The sequence below is a fragment of the Carcharodon carcharias genome, chromosome 9, assembly GCF_017639515.1.
Source record: "Carcharodon carcharias isolate sCarCar2 chromosome 9, sCarCar2.pri, whole genome shotgun sequence".
In the NCBI taxonomy this organism is placed as follows: domain Eukaryota; kingdom Metazoa; phylum Chordata; class Chondrichthyes; order Lamniformes; family Lamnidae; genus Carcharodon; species Carcharodon carcharias.
Genome location: NC_054475.1, coordinates 15787603 through 15809809, shown reverse-complemented (window position 1 = coordinate 15809809; position 22207 = coordinate 15787603). Strand labels below are relative to the sequence as shown.

The following is a 22207-nucleotide window of genomic DNA, read 5'->3' as shown; positions in this document are numbered from 1 at the left end:
CAGGTAACTTTCCCCCTCCCGGATGTGCCGCAGCGTCTGGAGCTCAGACTCCAGCTCGTCAATTCTGAGCCGGAGTTCCTCCAGCAACCAACACTTGATGCAGATGTGGTCACTGCGGCTCGCAATGGGATCTGCCAGCTCCTATATCATACAGCTACAGCACATCACCTGCCCAGCCATCTCTACTTAGATAATTAATTTATTAATTTGCAGTTTTTTTTTCAAATTTGGTGCAGATTTCCTACCAACCAATCAGGTCACAGCTTTCCTGTGATGTCTCTTTTTCAGTTTTGGCTTCAGTTACTCTGTGCCCCGAGGCCACCGCTCCGGTGCTCCTCCCTCTGAGGATTTACTCACCAATCAGCTGCTTTTTTTTTAAGATCCACTTTCAGAAGAGTGTCCCTCATAGGTCTGGTGCACTCTGAAGGCACTGCCTCTTCCTCTCTCTTTTTTTTAGGCTTGAGGAGGACGGAGGGATGGAAACACTACAGCAATGTGATGTTTGAAGCTATTCCATTCTTTGACAGTGGGTCCTCCTCGATTCCCTCCTGAGTCGTGGTGACTGCGATGACTTCTCCCAGAATGCTACAGTCACTTCTCACCAACGCTCTCTGTTGGATGCCCTTCCTCCAGTTGAGTGCAAGAGTCCTTCTCCTCGATTCCCTCCTGCGTCGTGGTGACTGCGATAGCTTCTCCCAGAAAGCTTCAGTCACTTCTCACCAGCACCCTCTGTTGGATCTTGATCATGAACTGTCTTCTCCATCCTCACCCCTTTTTGATCCCCTTTTTTGAAATACTTATTTTTTAATTTTTATATATACTTCCCACCTTTTTCTATTATTATCATTTTTTAAATTTATTTCCATTCATTGTTTTATCCCCACTCTTTAGCCTATTTTATTTTTTCTCCCACACTGTCCCCTCCTCCCACCTCCACCAGGGCCATCTGTCACTCGCTCATGCTGTTTTCTATTCTTAATGTCACCATTAACACCTCCTTTAGCCAGTATCACCACCATCAACACCCCTTCGACCTTCTGTTTATGACATCTTTCGCAATCTCTCCTTTGCCTCCACCTATCGCTGGCCACCTATCCAGCTTCACCTGTCGTCTCCACCCCCCCCAAACAGTGTATATTTCACCATATCTTTACTTCTCTTTAGTTCTGAAGAAGAGTCATATGGACTTGAAACGTTAACTCTGTCTTTCTCTCCACAGTTGCTGTCCGACCTGCAGGGTTTTTCCAGCAATTTTTGTTTTCGTTTCAGATTTCCAGCATCCGCAGTATTTTGCTTTTATATGAGTTTATTAAACATGGATAAACATACTGAGCTCTCCCATCCCCTTTAACATCTGGTTGAATTTTCACAGAACTTGGTAAGGGATAACAGTCGACATTGGGTTTGTTTAAATAGCTGAATGCTATTAACATAACTTCTTGAACCATTTAATATGTGTGCCATACCAAGAATAATATTTCAGATTTCTAAGGGTTTGTATAAAATAGATTTTACTTTTAAAAATTGACCAAGTTTACAATGCTGTGTGTATATGGTGTCGGGGTCATGATTCTGGACTAGTAGCCAAGTTGCTCTGAATCAGAAAGTTGTGGATTTAAGTCCCATCCAGGTAACTTGAACACAATCCAGTCTGGCACCTTAGAATCAGTACTGAGGGAGCACTGTACTGTTAAAGTTTTCACTTTTCAGATGAGACGTTAAACTAAAGCCCCACATGCGCACTGGGGTGGTTGTAAAATATCCCCATGGCACTACTTGAAGAGGGGGAGGTGGTGGGGCGTTACTCCCAGTGTCCTGGACAGTAATTATATGTCCACTAATATCTAAAACAGGTTGTCTGGCCATGGTCACATTGTTGTTTGTGAGAGCTTGCTGTGCATAATTTGGTTGCCATGTTTTCTACTTTACTACAGCGACTACACTTCAGAAAGTACCTTGGCTGAAAAGCACTTTGGGAAGTCCTGAGGTTATGAAAGTCGCTATATAAATGCAAGCCTTATAACTGAAAATGTAATGATTACATTACATGTCCCTTGTCTGTCTTTTCAATTTAATTTTAGTTTTTCAGCCTAGCGTGACATTATTCATATTTATCATCCTTCTCAAGACCCCTCATTCTTCTTTCGTCCTTAATCCACCTGTTTTTTGGAGGACCGGAGCTTTATTAAAATACTTATTAAACATTTGCTGTGAAGGAAGCTATTATTAGCCAGTGCATCATAAAACTGATGGTTGATGCATTTATATGAACTTTTCTATAGTGAATTGAATGAGTTAAAAGTCCCTGCCATTAATTATCATTAAATGTAATAATTCTGCTTGTTGCTGAAGCCTTGGTGCCATTGGATAAGTAGTCCTGAATCTTATATTGGCCAAATCAAGGTGCACATCCCTCCTGTGTGATAACTGCAACTTCAAGAACATTCAACATGCTAACTTCAACAAGACACCTGGAGAAATTGCCTCCCATTATAGTTATAATCGAAAGATACTTTTCTCACACATAGAGAAGTTGATGTCTGGAACTCCCTCCCAGAATGACTGGGGGTGTTGGTACAGTTGGAGCTTTTGAGACAAAATTTGACAGATTTTTGTAAATGAAGTGCATATCAACAAATATGTACAAACCAGGAGTAGGCCATTCAGCCCCTCAAGCCTGATCTGCTATTCAATAAGGTCATGGATGACCTGATTGTAGCCTCAATTTCACATTCCCGCCTATCCCTGGCATCCTTTGATTCCCTTGTTTGTCAAGAATCTATTTACCCTTGCCTTAGAAATGTTCAGTGACTCTGCCTCCACCATTCTCTGGGGAAGAGTGTTCCAAAGACTTGTGATTCTGAGAGAAAAAAATTCTGCTCGGACTTGAGGAGAAATTTATACTGAGAGAAAATATAGATATTATTTATGCCAGTGTGCATAATAAACTAATTGAATGGCAGAGCAGACTGAAGGAGCTGAATGGCTTCCTGTTCCTCAACATGAGCTATGGCACAGTGTCACGGGCTCAATGAAATTGTCAGCTGTTGGTGGAGTTTCTTCATGTGCTTTAATGTAAGTGAAAATTTCCACCACATCAAGAGTGACCACAGGGAAAAGAGCACTGCTCATTGTGGAGGGTAAGGATCTTTGAGAAGTTGGGTAGAGCTTTCATCCCAATTACATGCTTGAAGCTATCTGCACATCTGCAACATTCTCCAGACTTGGGTTTGTAAACTTTGAGCAGTAGCACGGTGGGGAAAGTAGTTTCCCTGCCCTCCCAAACCTGTTTCCTGTTTTCCAGCATGGTTATAAACATTCCTCAGCTTGAAGGCCCTGTTCCAAAGAAAGGGTGAGTAAAAGGTTCATCTCAGGCATCCTGTCCAACTTCTAATGGCTTTCTGAAAGCATGCACTATACTGTCAGAGCTTTGCTTGCAGAGCTGACTGGAGCCACACTGACTGACTAAGCCAAATTCCATTCTTGTTCTGTGGGATTCCAGTATTTTGTGGTGAGGATTGCATTCCACAATTCCACTTTTTTCCTGCAAAACCTGGTCACTAGCAATAAGGGAAAAATGAATTATAGTACTTAGGAACATTCCACAATCTTGTACCAATGCGACTTACCTTTAAAAAAATTTTGCCTGACCTGAAGTGTGATTGAATTAATCTGCATGCTTGGGTCAAAGCGAAATGACGTTGCTTTATATAAAATGTCCAACTCATTCCACGCCATGAATGTGTTAGCCCACTGTTTCCAATGGTCAGTAAATAAAGCCATGCGTTTTTTATTCTTAGGATGTTGGGTGGTGCATTTGAGCCAGCATTTAATGTCCATCCCTAATTGCTTTTGAGAAGGTGCTTGTGAGTTGCTATCTTCTTGTTAACCGAGGCACTTCCTAGGCCATTCAGGTGGCAGTTAGTCAGCAACATTGTTGTGGATCTGAAGTCACAAACCAGGCTGGGTAAGGAAGGCAGATTTCCTTCCCTTAAAGACCCTAATGGACCAGATGGGAGTTTTTATGATAATCTGGTAGTTTTGTGGTCAACGTCATTGATACTAGCTTTTTATTCCAGGTTCATGTAATTTATTAAATTTAAATTCTCCAGTGCCATGTTAGGATTTAAATTCATGTCTCGATATCATTAGTCCAGACCTTTGGATTATGAGTCCACTAATATAACTACTATGCTATTATAATAGACGTACATTTTGAAGATTGTCACCTAATAAAGGGCGAGATTAAAAGAATCAGGATACAGCTGTTTGTTTGAACAAGGAATTCTCCATCAGAATCTACATACTGACTTTAGGGAAACGTTGCAGTTCATGCTCTTTTTGCCAGTGAAGGCAATAGCTGGCAGCTAGTTTGAGGTAAATGACCAAATAATCTGCTTCAGTGATGCTGGTTGAGGGATAGCTACTGGTCAGGAGATCGGGGAGAGCCCCTGTGCACTTTAAATAGCACCATGGAAACCGAGAGGGCACGAGGTCCCAGTTTAACATCTGATCTGAAAGGTGGCACCTCCGACGGTGAAATACTGCGTTGGGTTATTCATGCTAGGTTTTGTGCTCAAGTCTGTGGAGTAGAACTTTTTATTTATTCAAGGGATGTGGGCATCACTGGCTAGGCTAGTATTTAGTGCCCATCCCTAATTGCACTTGAGAAAGTGGTGGTGACTTGAACTGCTGCAGCCCATGTGGTGTAGGTGCTGTTTGGGAGGGAGTTCCAGGATTTTGACCCAATGACAGTGAAGGAATGGCGATATATTTCCAATTCAGGATAGTGAGTGGCTTGGAAGAGAACTTGGGTGTTCCCATGTGTCTGCTGTCCTTTATCCTTCTAAATGGTAGTGGGTTTAGAAGGTGCTGTCTCAGGAGCCTTGGTGGGCTGCTGCAGTGCACCTTACACATGGTACATATTGCTGCCACTGTGCGTCAGTCGTGGAGGGAGTGAATGGAGTGCCAATCAAGTGGGCTGCTTTGTCCTGGATGGTGTCAAGCTTCTTGAGTGTAGTGGGAGCTGCATTCATCCAGGCAAGTGGAGAGTATTCTTCACACTCCTAACTTGTGCCTGTTAGATGGTGGACAGGCTTTGGGGAGCCAGGAGGTGAGTTACTTGTCACAGGATCCCTAGCCTCTGACCTGCTCTTGTAACTATAGTATTTATTTGGCTAGTTCAGTTTCTGGCCACGCAACTTAAACCCACATCTGTGTCTCTCTGGTGAGAGTGTTAGCCACATAGCCATGGCTGACACAAGTACTCAAAGAAAAAAAAATCATTTCTATAGCACCTTTCACATTCTCAGAGCACCCAAAGTGCTTTACACCTATGAATGTACATTTAAAGTTTGGGAACTGTTGTAAGCAATGTGATAGCCAATTTGTGCACAAGGCCCCACAAGCTGCAGTGAGATAAACAAGCTGCTGATCTGTTTGCGATATTGGTTGAAGGATAAATATTGCCTCTCTTTGAATAAATATCATGGGATTTCCATTTGAGAGAGTGGTTTGACCTCTGATCTGAAAGTTGCACTTCTGGCAGTCAGTGCAGCACTCCCTAGGAAACAGGAACACCAGAAAACTATAATTTATCTAGCTGATCCTGAAAAAACTAATAGCTTAAATACCCACTCCTTCAATATTGATGCAATTCTCACTTACATATTCAGGTAGTGCGGAAAATGTTAAGTATTGGTGATTCCATTTTAGACCAGTGCTGCTCAAGGATCATTTTGATGTACATAACAGGAACTGAAGGGTGCCATCAGCCCCTCAAACCATTCAATTGAGATCATGGCTGATCTGTGTCCTAACTCCATCCACCAGCCTTGCCTTCATATCTTTTTATACCCTTGCATAGCAAAATCTATCGATCTCCAATTTAAAATTAATTGAACTAGCAGCTGCTGCTTTTTGTGAGGGAGTTCTCCATGCTTTGACCATCCTTTGTGTGAAGAAATGTTTCCTAACTTCTCCCCAAAATGGCCTGGCTCTGATTTGAAGGTTGTGTCGCCTTGTCCTAAAAAGTTTCTCTATCTACTTTATCAATTCCTTTCAAAACCCTTAACTCAATCAAGTCATCCCTTAACCTTCTATATTGCAGGGAATACAAGCTTAGTTTATGTAATTTTCCTCACAATCTAATGCTTTGAGCTGCTACTGCATCTGGTTTTGGGTGAATAAGTGACTTATTACCAAGGAATTCACTTTAAACAGCTGCACCTGGGCCAGATGGCTGGCAGACTTCAAACCGTACCATGATGTGTTTTGCAGTTGGCAACTTCCCACCTATTCTTAACCCTCCCAATAATACCAGGAGATTTGCTCTGACTTGCTTTGTTGTCCCTCGTCTGCAATTTAGCTGATCCCTCTGCAGCACTTTAACAACACTTCACAACTGTGATCTGCTTTCAGAAATGTATTGTATATCAACCGCTCAGTTCTGGGTGTGGCTGCAAACTAGTTTGCCAGTTCAGATAGCCCATTGAACACCTTGTGGTGCAGCCTGAGGCAGAGCCAGTGGAATTCTCTCCTGGTGTCCTGGCCAACATAACTCCCTCGCCAAATATTAGAAAACAGATTATCCGATCTTTCCACCCTTCACTGTTTCTGGGCACAAATTGACAGCACTTCATAAGTAATTCATTGGGCGCGAAATGACCTGGAATATTTGTATGCTGAAGGGGGAGGGTGAACAGCCAATGGTCGTGGTGCACATTGGTACAAACGACATAGGTAAAAAAGGGGATGAGGTCCTAAAAGCAGGATATAGGGAGTTAGGAAGTAAGTTGAAAAGTAGGACCTCAAAAGTAGTGACCTCAGGATTACTACCAGTGCCACGTGCCAGTCAGAGTAGAAATAGCAGGATATATCGGATGAATACGTGGCTGAAGAGATGGTGAGGGGAAGGGTTTCAGATTCCTGGGACATTGGGACCGGGACATTGCTGTGCTGGGAGGTTGTCTTAATACAACTCTGTTTTCATTTCCAAGATTATTGTTAAAAGTAAGGCTGTATTGGCTTCATAATCAAACCTTTTTCTTCTAGCTCACTGGATGATCAGCTCAGTTCTAGCTCAGATGATCAGCCAAGGTCTTATTGAGCGAGGGCAGAATAGGCTCAGGGCTACATAGCCACCTGTTTCTATGTTCCTCTAATAGTCCTGTGAATTTAATTAGGGTGTTGTGGTAATGTCATTGGACATTCCAAAAGCCCAGGTTAAGGCACTGGGGACATGGGTTCAAATCCTGCCACAACAGCTGGTGGACTTTAAATTCAAATAATTAACTCTGGAATTGAAGGCTTATCTTAGTAATGGTGACCATGAAACTATCACTGATTGTTGTAAATAACCCATCTGGTTTACTAATATCCTTTGGGGAAGGAAATCTGCCATGCTTACCTGGTCAGGCCTACATATGACTCTCCAGACCCACAGCAATGTAATTAACTTAACTGCTCTGAAATGGCCCAGAAGGCCACTCGGTTCAAGGGCATTTAGGAATGGGCAGCAAATGCTCGCCTTGCCAATGCTGTCTGCATCCCATGAAAGATTAAATGAAGAAAAATTTGACTGAACAGCATTTGTAGCTATCATTACATGAGTACTTAATTTTGATAAATTGGGTACATGGCTATAAATACACTCTGCCTCCGTTCTCTTTCTCAGGAGTGGCTGACCCCTCTTTCACCTCCCCACCCCCCGTTCCTACCCAAGTTGTACCTTCATTGTATATTGTGTTTGGTGAGAGGGCTTGCAATGTTGGAGGGAGGAGTGATGTGTGTTTTGAGAACCGTGCTTCCTGCATCCACTGTTAAGCAAGTGAAACATTTGTGCCTGTGGTCTTGAAGTGTCCAGACCATGGTCTACATGGACTACAGTAGACAGGTGAGGGAGTCAGTTTGCACACAGCAAGACTCCACAAATAGCAGTGGAAGTCATGACCACATATTTGTTGGATGGATAAATATTGACTGGGATAGCAGGTGAAGCCGTCTTCCTGTGCTTAGATGAAAGGAACTTCATTGCTGAAGCATCCTGCCTTATCGGCACTTTTTATTAACTTGTACCGTGAACTTTTTACCCATTTGAAGCTAGAATCTTGATCTGCACAATTAGCATGTTCTAAGGTTTCAACAACAGTAACTTGTATTTATACAATACCCTTAACGTAAAATGTCCCCAGGTGCTTCACATGAGATTTTCAGATGAAAATTGACAGAGGGATGTAAGGAAATGTTGGGACAGATGATCAAAAGCTTAGTCAAAGTAGTAAGTTTTAAAGAGCATTTTAAATGAGAAAGGTGGAGAGATTTAGAGAGGGAATTCAGAACTTCAGGATCTAGGTAGCTGAAACCACAGCCAACATTGGTGGAGTGGTTAAAATCAGGGATACAGAAGAGACCAAAATTGGAGAAACGCAGTGATCTCAGAGGGCTTTAGGACTGGAGGAAGCTACAGAGTTAGGGAGAGATGAAACCTTGGAGAGATTTGAACACGAGAATTTTAAAATCAAGATGTTGCCAGAACAGGCACCAGTGCAGGTCATCGAGCTTGAGAATGATGGCTGAGCAAATGAGAGTTCTTCTGTGATGTCTGGATCAATAGACAGATGGTGATGACTGGGTCTGTTCTCAGGCAGCTTCACATAGTAAGTTTACGATACCAAATGCAGCTGGCAGGCTGACAAGTGTAACCAGTTTGTGTTTGACTGAGCTTCCTGTAGAGTTGAGGGTTTGTTTATTGATTATTTTTTGCCTGTGTGAGAGAGAGATTAATCCATCACCGGCTTAAAATTTGGTGGCTGAGCAACCTGGACTGATGCCAGTTTAGGAGATGCTATATTTAATATTTAGCCAACAGTGTCTGCCAAACCAAACACCCCACTATAAATTGATCTCTGTCATATGTAGGTGAAGATTGAAAGCTCAAAACTGGTAGTAAGGGCCAGGCCTTGAGTATAATATTAATTGACTTGAGAATCTGTCTGAGAGGATGCAAAGCAGTCACTCCTGCTGTGTTGCTTTTGAACAGTAATTTCTGACAGCTAAGTTTTAGTGTTCACTGACCTACATTGACTATATGCTACCAGAGAGCCTCTACAAAAAGTGTCATGCTCCCAAGGACCCTCATTAAACATTGACACATTGCTCTGAAAAACACCCCCCCCCCCCAAAAGGACCCCCAGTCAGTATAGACCTGCCTCTAGGCACCCCACAACAATGCTGTCGCCTCCAACGGTCAGGTGAAGCAAACAGTGAAAATATAGACTGGAATTCTTGAGATACTGCTCATAGCCTCAGAGACAGGATTTTGATGGCTTTCTGAGCCCTAAATGAAGCATTCATAGCACAAATTGGATAGTGTCTTGTTATTTCACCCAGCTTTCCATTACCCTTAGTACAAACTTGTGCACTTAAGCTGAATTATTCCTTCTGTAATCTTGTTACTGTGAGAATTTACTTAATCTGTTCCTTAGAATAACATGTGGGTTTACAGAGAAAATGAGGCTTGGAGACCAATCAGTTGTAACTTTATTCCAAGATTGGGTTGTGCACAGCAGCAATGTAGCTATTGTTTTGAGTCATTGAATCTTGCCGGGCAGAAGATCATCACTTGGCCCATCATGCCTGTGCTAGCTCTTTGAAGGGCTGTCCAATTTAGATTCAGGCCCCAGTCGTCTTCTTCGCTCCGCCCCCCCCTCCTCCATTAATCCTTTAATTAGAAGCATATCTATTGTTCTTGCGAGAGAAAAGTTTGCTTCTGCTCTTTTTATGACCTCTTCCTCCCTTACTGTTCAATAAATAACAATTGCATTTATATAACACCTTTAACATTGTGAAAATGTCTGAAAATCTTCATTATCAAATTTTGACACTGAGCCACATAGAGTTCATGGGAGGTGATCAAAAGATGAGTTAAAGTTAGTAAGTTTAGTTACAAAGTCCACTAATTAATTTTCTTTTTATTCAGTCAGTGGATGTGAGCGTCACTGGCTAGGCCAGCATTAACTGTCCATTATCCAGGTTTCCGCCCCGGCAAATCAACAACAAGCCAACTGCTCAACCTCACACAACATATCGAAGATGGTTTTGAGCAAGGGATGGTAACAGGTGCTGTTTTTGTAGACCTGTCAGCAGCATACAATACAGTGAACCATAGACGTCTCCTCTGCAAAATCCTAGAGATGACAAAAGATATTCACTTAACAGAGTTGTTAGAAAGCATGTTTCGGAATCGCCGGTTCTATGTTGAACTAGGTTGGGAGCGTAGCAGGTGGTGTATTCAGAAGAATAGTCTTCCTCAGGAAAGAGTGCTTGCACCGTTGCTGTACAACATCTACACGAATGACCAACCTATAGGATGTGTCATATGCCGTTTTATATATGCTGATGACTTATGTATCATTGCCCAAAGCACTGATTTTAACACCGTGGAGAAAACACTTTCTGAGGCCTTGGAGGGACTAACATCCTACTATGAAGAAAACCACCTTCGCGCAAACCCATCAAAGATGCAAGTTTGTGCATTCCACCTCAGAAACCGTGAAGCCAAATGCCAGCTTAAAGTAACCTGGTGTGGAGCAACACTGACGCATTGCAAGCACCCTATCTACTTAGGAGTCACCCTTGACAGATGCCTCACCTTCAAGAACCACATTGAAAAGACAAAGGCATGAGTGAGTGCATGAAACAACGTCCTGAATAAGCTCACTAACATAAAATGGGGAGCAAGCTCGAAAACATTGTAAACCAGTGCATTTGCTCTTTGCTATTCCACTGCCGAATATGCCTGCCCTGCATGGGAAAGATCTACTCATGCTAAGAAGGTGGATGCCGCTCTGAATGCAGGCTGCCGACTTATCACAGGTTGTTTAAAACCAACAAACACCAACGGCCTATATATCCCCCTGATATAAGAAGAATGGTAGCCAGCAAGAAAGAGTGATTCCGTCAAACATCAGATGAGAGGCACCCTCTACATGGTCATACACCTACACCCAGCCGCCAAAAGTCAAGGAAGAGCTTCATGAACAGTGTTGTTTCATTACAGTCAACTCCATCTGAAGCCCGCATCGCCTTGTGGAAAGACCGGCTCGCCAGTCTCGAACAACCCCCAGCGATGAAAGTTCTACCGGATGAAAGCCTTCCCCCAGGAGCTAATTGCAACTGGGCAACCTGGAAGTGCCTTAACAGACTTAGGACTGGTGTAAAACAAAAACAGAATTACTTGGAAAAACTCAGCAGGTCTGGCAGCATCGGCGGAGAAGAAGAGTTGACGTTTCGAGTCCTCATGACCCTTCAACAGAACTGATTTTTCTTTACAAGGAGAGGGGTGAAATATAAGCTGGTTTAAGGTGGGGAGCGGTGGGTGGAGAGAGAAGTGGAGGAGGGTGGTGTGGTTGTAGGGACAAGCAAGCAGTGATAGGAGCAGATCATCAAAAGATTTCACAGACAAAAGAACACAGGTGTTGAAGTTGGTGATATTATCTAAATGAATGTGCTAATTAAGAATGGATGGTAGGGCACTCAAGGTATAGCTCTAGTGGGGGTGGGGGGGCATAAAAGATTTAAAAATAGTGGAAATAGGTGGGAAAAGAAAAATCTATATAAATTATTGGAAAAAAACAAAAGGAAGGGGGAAGAAACAGAAAGGGGGTGGGGATGGAGGAGGGAGCTCAAGACCTAAAGTTGTTGAATTCAATATTCAGTCCGGAAGGCTGTAAAGTGCCTAGTCGGAAGATGAGGTGCTGTTCCTCCAGTTTGCGTTGGGCTTCACTGGAACAATGCAGCAGGCCAAGGACGGACATGTGGGCAAGAGAGCAGGGTGGAGTGTTAAAATGGCAAGCAACAGGGAGGTTTGGGTCGTTCTTGCGGACAGACCGCAGGTATTCTGCAAAGCGGTCGCCTAGTTTACGTTTGGTCTCTCCAATGTAGAGGAGACCGCAACGGGAGCAACGAATACAGTAGACTAAGTTGGGGGAAATGCAGCTTCACTTGAAAGGAGTGTTTGGGCCCTTGGATGGTGAGGAGAGAGGAAGTGAAGGGGCAGGTGTTACATCTTTTGTGTGGGCATGGGGAGGTGCCATATGTGGGGGTTGAGGAGTAGGGGGTGATGAAGGAGTGGACCAGGGTGTCCCGGAGGGAACGATCCCTATGGAATGCTGACAGGGGGGGGGGGTGAAGGGAAGATGTGTTTGGTGGTGGCATCATGCTGGAGTTGGCGGAAATGGCGGAGGATGATCCTTTGAATGCGGAGGCTGGTGGGGTGATAAGTGAGGACAAGGGGGACTCTATCATATTTCTGGGAGGGAGGAGAAGGCGTGAGGGCGGATGGTGTAGGTCGTTCAAAGTGTCACTAAGCAAATGGGGATATACAACCAGCCCGACAACTTGTGAATGTGGAACTGAGCCACAGACTATGCAACATCTCCTGCAATGCCTATCACTAGAGGAACCCTGCACTGTTGCACAACTTGCCGAATTCAACAAGGCACAAAAATGTGTCCATTTCTGGCTGGGCCATGTATAGACTGTCCACGGACATGATAAGAAGAATTGTCCATCCTTAATTGCCCTTGGGAGGGTGGTGGCGAACCACTTTCTTGAACCACTGTGTTCCATCTGGTGTAGGTACACCCACAGTGATGTGAGGGAGAAAGTTCCAAGAGTTTGACCCATTGATGATAAAGAAATGGCAATATATTCCTAAGTCAAGGTGATAAATGGCCTGCAGGTGGTAGTGTATCTGTTGGCCTTGTCCTTCTAGATGGTTGAGGTTGTGAGTTTGGGAGGTGCTTTTGAAGGAGGCTTGGTGAATTTCTGCAGTGCATCTTGTAGATGGTAGACATTGCTGCCACTGTGTGCTGGTGGTTGAGTGAGTGAATGTCTAATCTAGTGTATGGGATGCCATTCAAACAGTCTTCTTTGTCCTTGGTGGGGTTGAGTTTCTTAAGTGTTGTTAGAGCCACACACCCAGTTAAGTGAGGAGTTTCCATCATGCTCCTGATTTGGGTCTTGTAGATGGTTGACAGGCTTTGTGGTGTCAGGAGGTGAGGTACTTGCAATAAATCAATTAAATTGTTATTGGAGTGTTCTGTGTTTTAACTGGTGTTTTAGGGAATTATTTGCACAGTTCTGTGCAGCCTTTCATGAAAACAAGAAGTCAGTGGCCTTGGAAATGATCTGAATGTAACTACAGCACCAGCCAGTGGAGAGAGGGCCCAGCAGAGTAGCTTACTTCCTCCTCCAATGCAGCACTCGATGATGTGAAACTCTCAACTGAGTCCTCAATCATTCACCTGGCATTTGCTGTGAGCAGCGAAAGAAAAGCTTTCGCCTTGCATCTTGTTTTCCAGAGGATTTTTCCAGGCTTGTCAATGGAGGTTTCTGATAATTGGATGTCTGATCCAGTAAGCACCCTCTACAGGAGTTCTCTGACGTTAGAAAAAGCAGCAGGAGGTTCTTAGACCGATAAGATTGGAGAATCCTTACTGAGATGTGCAGACTCCAAAGCAACAAATTTAACAATAGGAAACAATATATATTTGAGTGATTTTGCCGGAAGATAAATAAAAATTGGGGCACATGCATGGGATTAAGGGAGAGACTTCAGAAAAACAGGAAAGGGGAATGAAAATTATTTAATTTTTTAAAAACTCTGCAAAGTTCATTTTCTTCTGAGGGACTGAGACTCCACATCTGTAAAATTATTTTTTCCAGGGCCTTGGAGGTATTTCAGCAATAATTATCAATTACTGAACCATTAAAAACTGTTAGCCAGATTGCGCTAGTCCTGACTTTTTCATCTGGTTTTAAGATGAGACTAGTGAGTAATTACCCTCAGTTCACGCCAGTACAATGATCTTTGTGCAGATTCCAATGGAGCCTGTAAAGGAAACAATTGACAGCAATTTCCAGATTTTTGCATTTAACTGCATGTGCGCAAGCCAGAGGTTGCTACAGCCATCTGTTTTATTGTGTAGTAATGATGTGTGCTGACAGCCTCGCTGTAATTAGTGCAGCAAAACCTGGGCCTTTACTTGCCCACGTTATTGACAAATTATTTATGGTGTGATTTCAGGAAAGCAATGAGTCTGACTAATTGTAAATTCAAGAGAGTTGGGTAAGTAACTGCAGGAAAAGTTTGCAATGAAAAGGGTTTTGTGGGAATTTGAGGCTGGAGAGGTTTTTTGAGAGAGGATTTTTTTTCTAGATGGGACTGGCCAGATGGACTGCTGACTTTTATCCCAGTTTTGTACAGCACCACATAAATGAGTCTGTCATTGTCAGTTCATGTTGGGAATGTCTGTGGGTGCAAAGAGAACTAGTTGAGCCCAGTGGTATGAAATGGGTGAAATATTTGGAGGTATTGATTAGCCTTATCAGTAATGATGTCATTAAACCCTGCATGAAAGTGACTCTTCCATTAAGAACAGCTGCTTCTGGGTGAATTGAAACCTTTGTACACTTATTTCTGACTGACCTAGTAAACACTTTCACTGGAAGCAGGGATGGATTTGTTTGGATTATCTCCCAAATGGGGTTATAAGAAACTGCAATTCTTTATGTATTCACAGTGTTTGTATGGGATATTGGCTATTTTTCTTTGACCGCAAAACCCCAAATAGTTGGTTAAGTGATTGCAGCTACAGAGTGCTGATAGTTTTTTCTTTAAATTCTAATACTGTATGCTTCAGAATGTCACTGGTTAAGCAATTCTTGCTGTAGAATTTCTCTCAGTATGGTTACAGGTCAAAGTTTAGCTATAATAGATGATGAAATTAACACCTGATTCCTTGTCTTTTATAGGAACTAAGTTCATAACATTTAAAACTTGGCATAAATAAAACCCACAAGAGAGGCAGATTTCTCTTAATCTAGTTTCTGAAGCAGTACACACTCTCACTCCGTGTAATTTTAGCAGTTTAACTTTGCACCAAAACTGTAGTTCCAGTCTCAATCCAGCTTGAATCTACCTGATTTCCAAAGGAAGCTGAGTGGAACTCTCTGGAGGAGGCAGGTTCACTCCCCTTCAATTCAGGATAGCCCAGTTGATGTACACTCCTTAGTCTCGCAGGTTCTTGTCTTTCTCCGATGCTAATCTTGTGGGACTGTTTGTTTTGGCAAATAGTCAGTCGTTTAAACTTTGGGATTGAATCAGTTTCAGTTTTGTTTAATTCAGATTTGAGGTAGTTGGCAAAGGAAACAGAGAGGAAACGAGAATTGTTTTTACACAGTGCGTTGTTATGACCTGGAATGCGCTGCTTGAAAGAGCAGGTTAAATAATAACTTTGAAAAGGGAGTTTGATAAATACCTGAAGGAAAAAAATTGCGGGGCTTTGGGGAAAGTTCACGGGAGTGGGACTAATTAAGATAGCTCTTTCTAAGAGTTAACATGGGCACAATGGCCTAATGGCAGCCTCCTGTGCTGGAAGATTCTTTGATTCCTTAATTTATTATTGAGTCAGGTTGAAACCAAGCCTGATTCCTAATTGGCAGTAAAGTAATTCTGTATGCTTGAATTGGAATCAGTGGTATTACTGGGATTTCAGTAGAGTGTAAGAGTGAATGTTTATAGTTTGTGTATACTCTGATTATACATTACAGTGCAGTTATTGATTGTGTCTGCCTAAACGCAGGCTGTGACTTGAGAAACATTTCTGAGCTGGGTAGCATGAGGGCGCTGAACATGATGGGAACACAGGATGACTTCAGCATCACATGTCCTTGCACTGTCTTGGCGTACGTGAGATTTTCACGGTGAATCATCTGTAACATGCCGAGTTACAACACCAACTAGCATTACTGATCACAGTTCTCTGTTTAATACTGTGCTGGTTACCTGGTAGCAGAAAAATTGGTTCAGTTCACGTATGCAATCTCCACTCTGAGCAGTTATATCATTGCCATAGGTCTGTGATATTGAAGGGGAAAGAAATCTAAATTATCGGCTAGAAATCAACATGAAGGTAATTGGCAGAAGAAACGGAGGGGAGTTTTTTTATTAAAACAGCAAGTTGCGATCTGAAACGGCATGAAACAGTGGTGGAAGCAGATTCAGTAGAACTTTCGCAACTCAATTGGGTATTGATCCTTGAAAAGAAAAAGAATTGCAGGACAATGGAAAAAGAGCAGGGCAGAATTGGATAGGTCTTCCAAAGAGCCGACACAGACTTGGATCATACTGATGTCTCCTGTGCTGCTTGATTTTAAGAAATGGGTGAAGCAGAATTGATTGTCCATATTGACTGTTGGGAAAATTCCTATCTACAATGTGGTTTTCCCTTGTGGTCAATTACTGCCTATTCCTAGGTATTGTTAACTGAACTCTCTCTCTGGACAGGTTTCACGGACTTATTGTTGTGGCACGTACAGAGCAGGTCCAATGAGACAGATCAGCTTGGTGGGAGCAGTGGATGAAGAGGTTGGAGATTACTTCCCCGAATTTCTTGATATGTTGGAAGACTCTCCGTTTTTGAAAGTAAGTTTGCAGATTTGGATTGGTTAATGGTGAAGGGTTCATGCAGTGCATGTTCAGAGTATGAAGCAGGATGCTGCTCCATCCCTACATTGCATGTTCCACACTCAGTGGTAACACTTTAGCCTGTGGGTCAGAACATTGTGGGGCCAATTCCCACTCCTGAGACGTGAGCCCATAATCCAGCTGATGCCCCCAGTGTGGAACTGATGGAGTGCTGCCCTGTCAGGGTACTGTCTTTCAAATAAGATCCTACAGAGGCCATTTCTACCCCAACAAGGGGATGTTAAAATTCCCATTGCATTATTCCAGTGATTTAAGAAGGGACTTAACACAGATAATTTGGTACGGTAAAGCAGTAATGAAACAATGAAAGACTTTCAAGGAATTCACATACTAACTAGGCATATGCCTTTGAAGGGAATAAGTAGAGCATCCAAAGCTAATGCTCCCCAGATAACAAAAGGAAATAAAAGTTAAAATATAGCTGGAAGGAGCAAGATTCATTTAATAACCAGGAGGATTATGGAAGTAGGAGGAAATTGAAAAGGTTCATACGGGAGGTAGAGTTATGATAAAATATTAGCAGGTAACAGTAATTTGAACCTAAAATATTTATGAACGTATAATGTATGAGATTTCCTAGGGAAAAAGTGAGACCTATGAAGGACTCAGTGTAATTTCTGTGTAGAGGCAGAGGAGATGGGTATTAAATGAGTACTTTGCATCAGACTTTAAAAAGCAAGTGGATAATGTGAAGGTTACAAGGAGAGGGTAGTAATAGGTAGAGAAGTCTACTAAAAAGATTAGCATTACTGGAAGGTTGCTAAGTCACCTGGTCCAGATGAAATGCATCCTAGGTTGTTAAAAGAAGCAAATGTAGAATTAGCCAGAGACATTGATCAGAATTTTTCAATCCTCAGTGGGTACAGGGGCACTGTTGGAGGTCTGAAGGAGTGCTAATATTATACCATTATTCAAGAAAGGCGAAAAACTCTCAGGCCACTAACATCAATGTTGGGGAGCCATAATTGGGGATAAAATTAAGCTTCTATTTAGAAATGTATAGATTAATCAAAGACAGCCAGCATGAATTTGTTAAAGGAAAAACACGTCTGACTAACTTGATGAGTTCTTTGCTGAGGTAATGGAGAAGGTTGATTAAAGCGTGCAGCAGATGTATCTCTGAATTTTTAGAATGCATTTGACAAAGTGCCATACAGGGGACATATTAAGAATATCAAAGTCAGTGACATTGAAGAGAGAGTGCCGGTATGGATACAAAGTTGGCTCAGTGACAGGAAGCAAAGGATGGTCCTGAATGGATGTTTTTCACAATGGAAGGGTGGAGGTGTGCTATGATGTAGAGAAGTGCAAAGTGATGGACTTTGCTTTGAATATACTCAATGACTGAGCATTCTCACACTCTGGGGTAGAGAATAGAGAAGAAATTAGTCCTCACCTCAGTCCTAAATGGATGACCCCTTATCCTGAGACACTCCCCACATGCCTTCAACACTCCAGCCAGAGGAAACAGCCCCAGGCATCTACCTTGTCACACCCACTGTCTTGCCCCTTGGACCCATTTTACTCAATTTCTCCTAATAGGGCAATCCCCTCATCCCAGGGGTTAACCTAGTGACCCTCCATTGCATTCCATTGCACTATGAAAAGTATATCCTTCCTTCCTTGGGTACAGAAATGAAAACTGTATGTGATAGACAACAATTGCAGCAAGACTTCCTTACTCTTGTAATCCAACCATTTTACAATTAACACCAGAATACATTTGACTTCCTAATTATTTGTTGTACTTACATATTAATTTTTGTTGCTCTGAAGCCAAGAAGAGATTAGAAACTTTATGGAGTGAGTTATCATCTGGAATGTGCTGCTTGAGAGGATGGTTGAAGCAGATTCAGTAGTAACTTTCAAAAATGAAATTGTGTAAATACTACAAAGTGCAAAAGAGTTACAGCACAAACAGGCCATTTGGCCCAGCCGGTCCATGTCAGTGTTTATGCTCCCCATAAAAAAGATAAAGTTGCAGGGCTATTGGGAAAGTGCAGGGTGGTGGGGCTAATTGGCTAGCTCCTTCAGAGAACTGGCTCCAGCATCATGGGCTGAATGACCTGCTTCTGTGTTTTAAGATTCTGTGAAATCTGGTATGATTTAGACACTGGGGACCCCACATTATTTGGAGTAATTTATGCTGTTTCTCTTAATCAGATGACACTGCCATGGGGAACCCTATCCAACCTTCAGCTGCACTGCCGATCGCAGAGTGATGATGGCCCCATAATGTGGGTGAGGCCTGGCGAGCAGATGATCCCGACTGCAGACATGCCAAAGTCCCCCTTCAAGAGACGACGGTAGGAAGGGGCTTGAAATGTATCTATATTGAGAGACATTCGAATAAGCGGTGAACTTGACATTGACCATTTCCAATCTTGCACAGGTCAATGAACGAAATCAAGAATCTCCAGTATCTACCTCGGGCCAGTGAGCCCCGTGAAATACTCTTTGAAGATCGGACGCGAGCCCATGCAGACCATGTGGGTCAAGGCTTTGATTGGAAGAGCACAGCAGCTGTAGGTGTGCTGAAGGCAGTCCAGTACGGAGAGTGGTAAGAAAATTGTAACATGCTTGTATGACTTTGCATTCACACATGTATTTATGGAGTCATAGAGGTCTACAGCACAGAAAAAGGCCCTTCGGCCCATCGAGTCTGCACCAGTCAAACAAGTACCTAACTCTTCTAATCCCACTTTCCAGCACTAGGCCCATAGCCTTGTATGCCATGGCATTGTAAGTGCACATCCAAATACTTCTTAAATGTTACGAGGGTTTCTGCCTCTACCATCCTTTCAGGCAGTGAGTCCCAGATTCCCACCATCCTCTGGGTGAAAAAAATCTTCCTCGCATCCTCTGTAAACCTCCTGCCCCTAACCTTAAATCTATGCCCCCGGTTATTGATCCCTCCATCAAGGGGATAAGTTCTTCCTGTCTACCCTATCTATGCCCCTCATAACTTTATACACCTCAATCATACCCTCCCTCAAACTCCTCTGCTCCAGGGAAAATAACCCCAGCCTATCCAATCTCTCATAACTAAAACTCTCCAGCCCAGGCAACATCCTGGTAAATCCCTTCTGCACTCTAGTGCAGTCACACCCTTCCTATAATGCGGATTCCAGAACTGCACACGCTACTCTAGCTGTGGCCTAACCAGAGTTTTACGCAGTTCCAGCATAACCTCCCGGCTCTTATATTCTATGCCTCGGCTAATAAAGGCAAGTATCCCATCTGCCTTCTTTACCACCTTATCTACTTGTCCCGCTACCTTAAGGGACCGGTGAACGTGCACACCAAGGTCCCTCTGATCCTCGGTACTTCCCAGGGTCCTACCATTCATCATGTATTCCCGTGCGTATTTATAGGTGCATGAACCTGCCTGCCTTAAACTCTCCCTCCAAGTAAACCCCCACCCACTCAATCGAGTCATCTCAATCCAAGGCAAGCCTGTCTTTGATCATTTCCATCTAACCTTCACTCACATCTTCGTTCCACCTTCCAACCTTGCTTCTGCCTACGCCTGCCTGGAAAAGAACTGCATTCTAAATGGCACCTCCAACAGTGTGGCACCAACTCACGGCTGTCCCCTCTGGTGCTGCCCATGCTGGTGGTGCACACTCATTTGCACCTGCATCCCCCTTTGACGCTGCAGCGTTCTGGGAATGTGTTAGTGAATAAACTTGTCAGTTGCCAAATTTTTCTTGATGCAGTTATTTTTTTTTTTAACACACTCTCTTTCACACTCTCTTCCTAATTGATTATTTTTCCTGAAAGTAATCTGCCTTTGTTTAATGGTGGTTGCTAAAGTGGGCCAAACAGGCTTTCTTGTCTCTCAAGATTCAAACCAAATCTTCAGCCAACCTGACCTGGCCACCATTTCAAGATTGGAATTTTGCTAAAATCCCACTTAACACAACTTTCAATTTCATTCTTTTTGACAGGAGTGACCAGCTTCGGGTAACCAAAGACGTGATCTGTTTTCATGCAGAGGATTTCACAGATGTTGTACAGCGATTACAGTTGGATCTACATGAGCCGCCAGTGTCGCAGGTATTGTATTCACTCCCTCCAAGGATTTTCTTTTTATTCATTCATTCAGCATTTAATGCCCATCCCTAATTGCCCTTGGGAAGGTGGTGGTCTGCCTTCTCGAACCACTGCAATCCATGTGGTGTAGGTACATCCACGGTGCTGTTAGAGAGGGAGTTCCAGGATTTTGACCCAGCAACAATGAAGGAACGGCGATATATTTCCAAGTAAGGATGGTGAATGATTTAGAGGGGAGCTTCCAGTTGGTGGTGTTCCCATGTATCTGCTGCCCTTGTCCTTCTAGTGGTCTTGGGTTTGGAAGGCGCTGTCTAAGGAGCCTTGGTGAATTCCTGCAGTGCATCTTGTAGATGGTACACACTGCTGCAACTGTGTGTCAGTGGTGGAAGGAATGAATGTTTGTGGATGTGATGCCAATCAAGTGGGCTGCTTTGTCCTGGATGGTGTCAAGCTTCTTGTGTTATAGGAGCTGCACTCATCCAGGCAAGTGGAGAATATTCCACTACACCCCTGACTTGTGCCTTGTTGATGGTGGACAGGCTTTGGGGAGTCAGGAGATGATGTATTTGAGGTTGTGATGTAGTGTTATTGTCGCTGACCGGTAATCCAGAGACCCAGGGTCTTACTCTGGGGACCAGATTTGAATTCCACCACAGCAGATGATGAAATTTGAATTCAGTTTAAAAAATTTGGAGTTTAAAGTCTAATGATGATCATAAATTGTCGTAAAAACCCATCAGGTTCACTAATGTCCTTTAGACCTACATGGTCTGGCCAATATGTGACTCCAGACCCACAACAATGTGATTGACTCTTAAAACGCCACTCAGTTGCATTAAAACCTCTAAAAGGTCTCAAAGTAATGAAACCAGACCGACCACCTGGCATTGACCTCAGCACTGGAAACGACAATGTCAATCTCAGCCCTGTCGACCCCGCAAAGTCCTCCTTACTAATATCTGTGGGCTTGTGCCAAAATCGGAGAGAGCTATCTCACAGACTAGACAAGCATCAGCCTGACATAGTCATACTTACGGCATCATACCTCACAGACAATGTCCCAGACGCCACCATCACCATCTGCAGTAGTATGCAGTCAGGAAGAAGTTGCCCTAGGAGTCCTCAACATCAACTTTGGACCCCACGAAGTCTTATGGCATCAGGTCAATCATGGGCAAGGAAACCTCCTGCTGATTGCCACACATCGCTCCCACTCAGCTGATAAATCAGTACTCCTCCATGTTGAACAACACTTAGAGGAAGCACTGAGGGTGGCAAGGACTTAGAATGTACTCTAGGTGGGGGACGTCAATGTCCATCACCAAGAATGGCTCAGTAGCACCAATACTGACCGAGTCCTAAAGGACATAGCTACTTGACTGGGTCTGCGGCAGATGGTGAGGGAACCAACAAGAAGAAAAAACATACTTGACCTCATCCCATACCAACCTGCCTGCTGCAGATGCATCTTTCTAAGACAGTATCAGTAGGAGCAACCACCGCACAGCCCTTGTGGAGACAAAGTCCCGATTCCTCATTGAGGATACCCTCCATCGTGTTGTGTGGCCTTGCCACTGTGATAAAGGAGATAGATTTCAA

The 22207-nt window shown here is 43.3% G+C and overlaps 1 protein-coding gene across 1 annotated transcript in view; it reads left to right on the top strand.

The window, feature by feature from the left end:
* LOC121282376 (lysine-specific demethylase 9-like) overlaps positions 1-22207 on the top strand; it is a 79234-nt gene that overhangs the window by 46285 nt on the left and 10742 nt on the right. Inside the window, exons 3-6 of the mRNA XM_041196097.1 lie at positions 16352-16489; positions 18716-18858; positions 18945-19112; positions 20503-20611. Coding sequence (XP_041052031.1) covers positions 16352-16489; positions 18716-18858; positions 18945-19112; positions 20503-20611 — 558 coding nt within the window. The remainder of the gene's footprint in view (positions 1-16351; positions 16490-18715; positions 18859-18944; positions 19113-20502; positions 20612-22207) is intronic.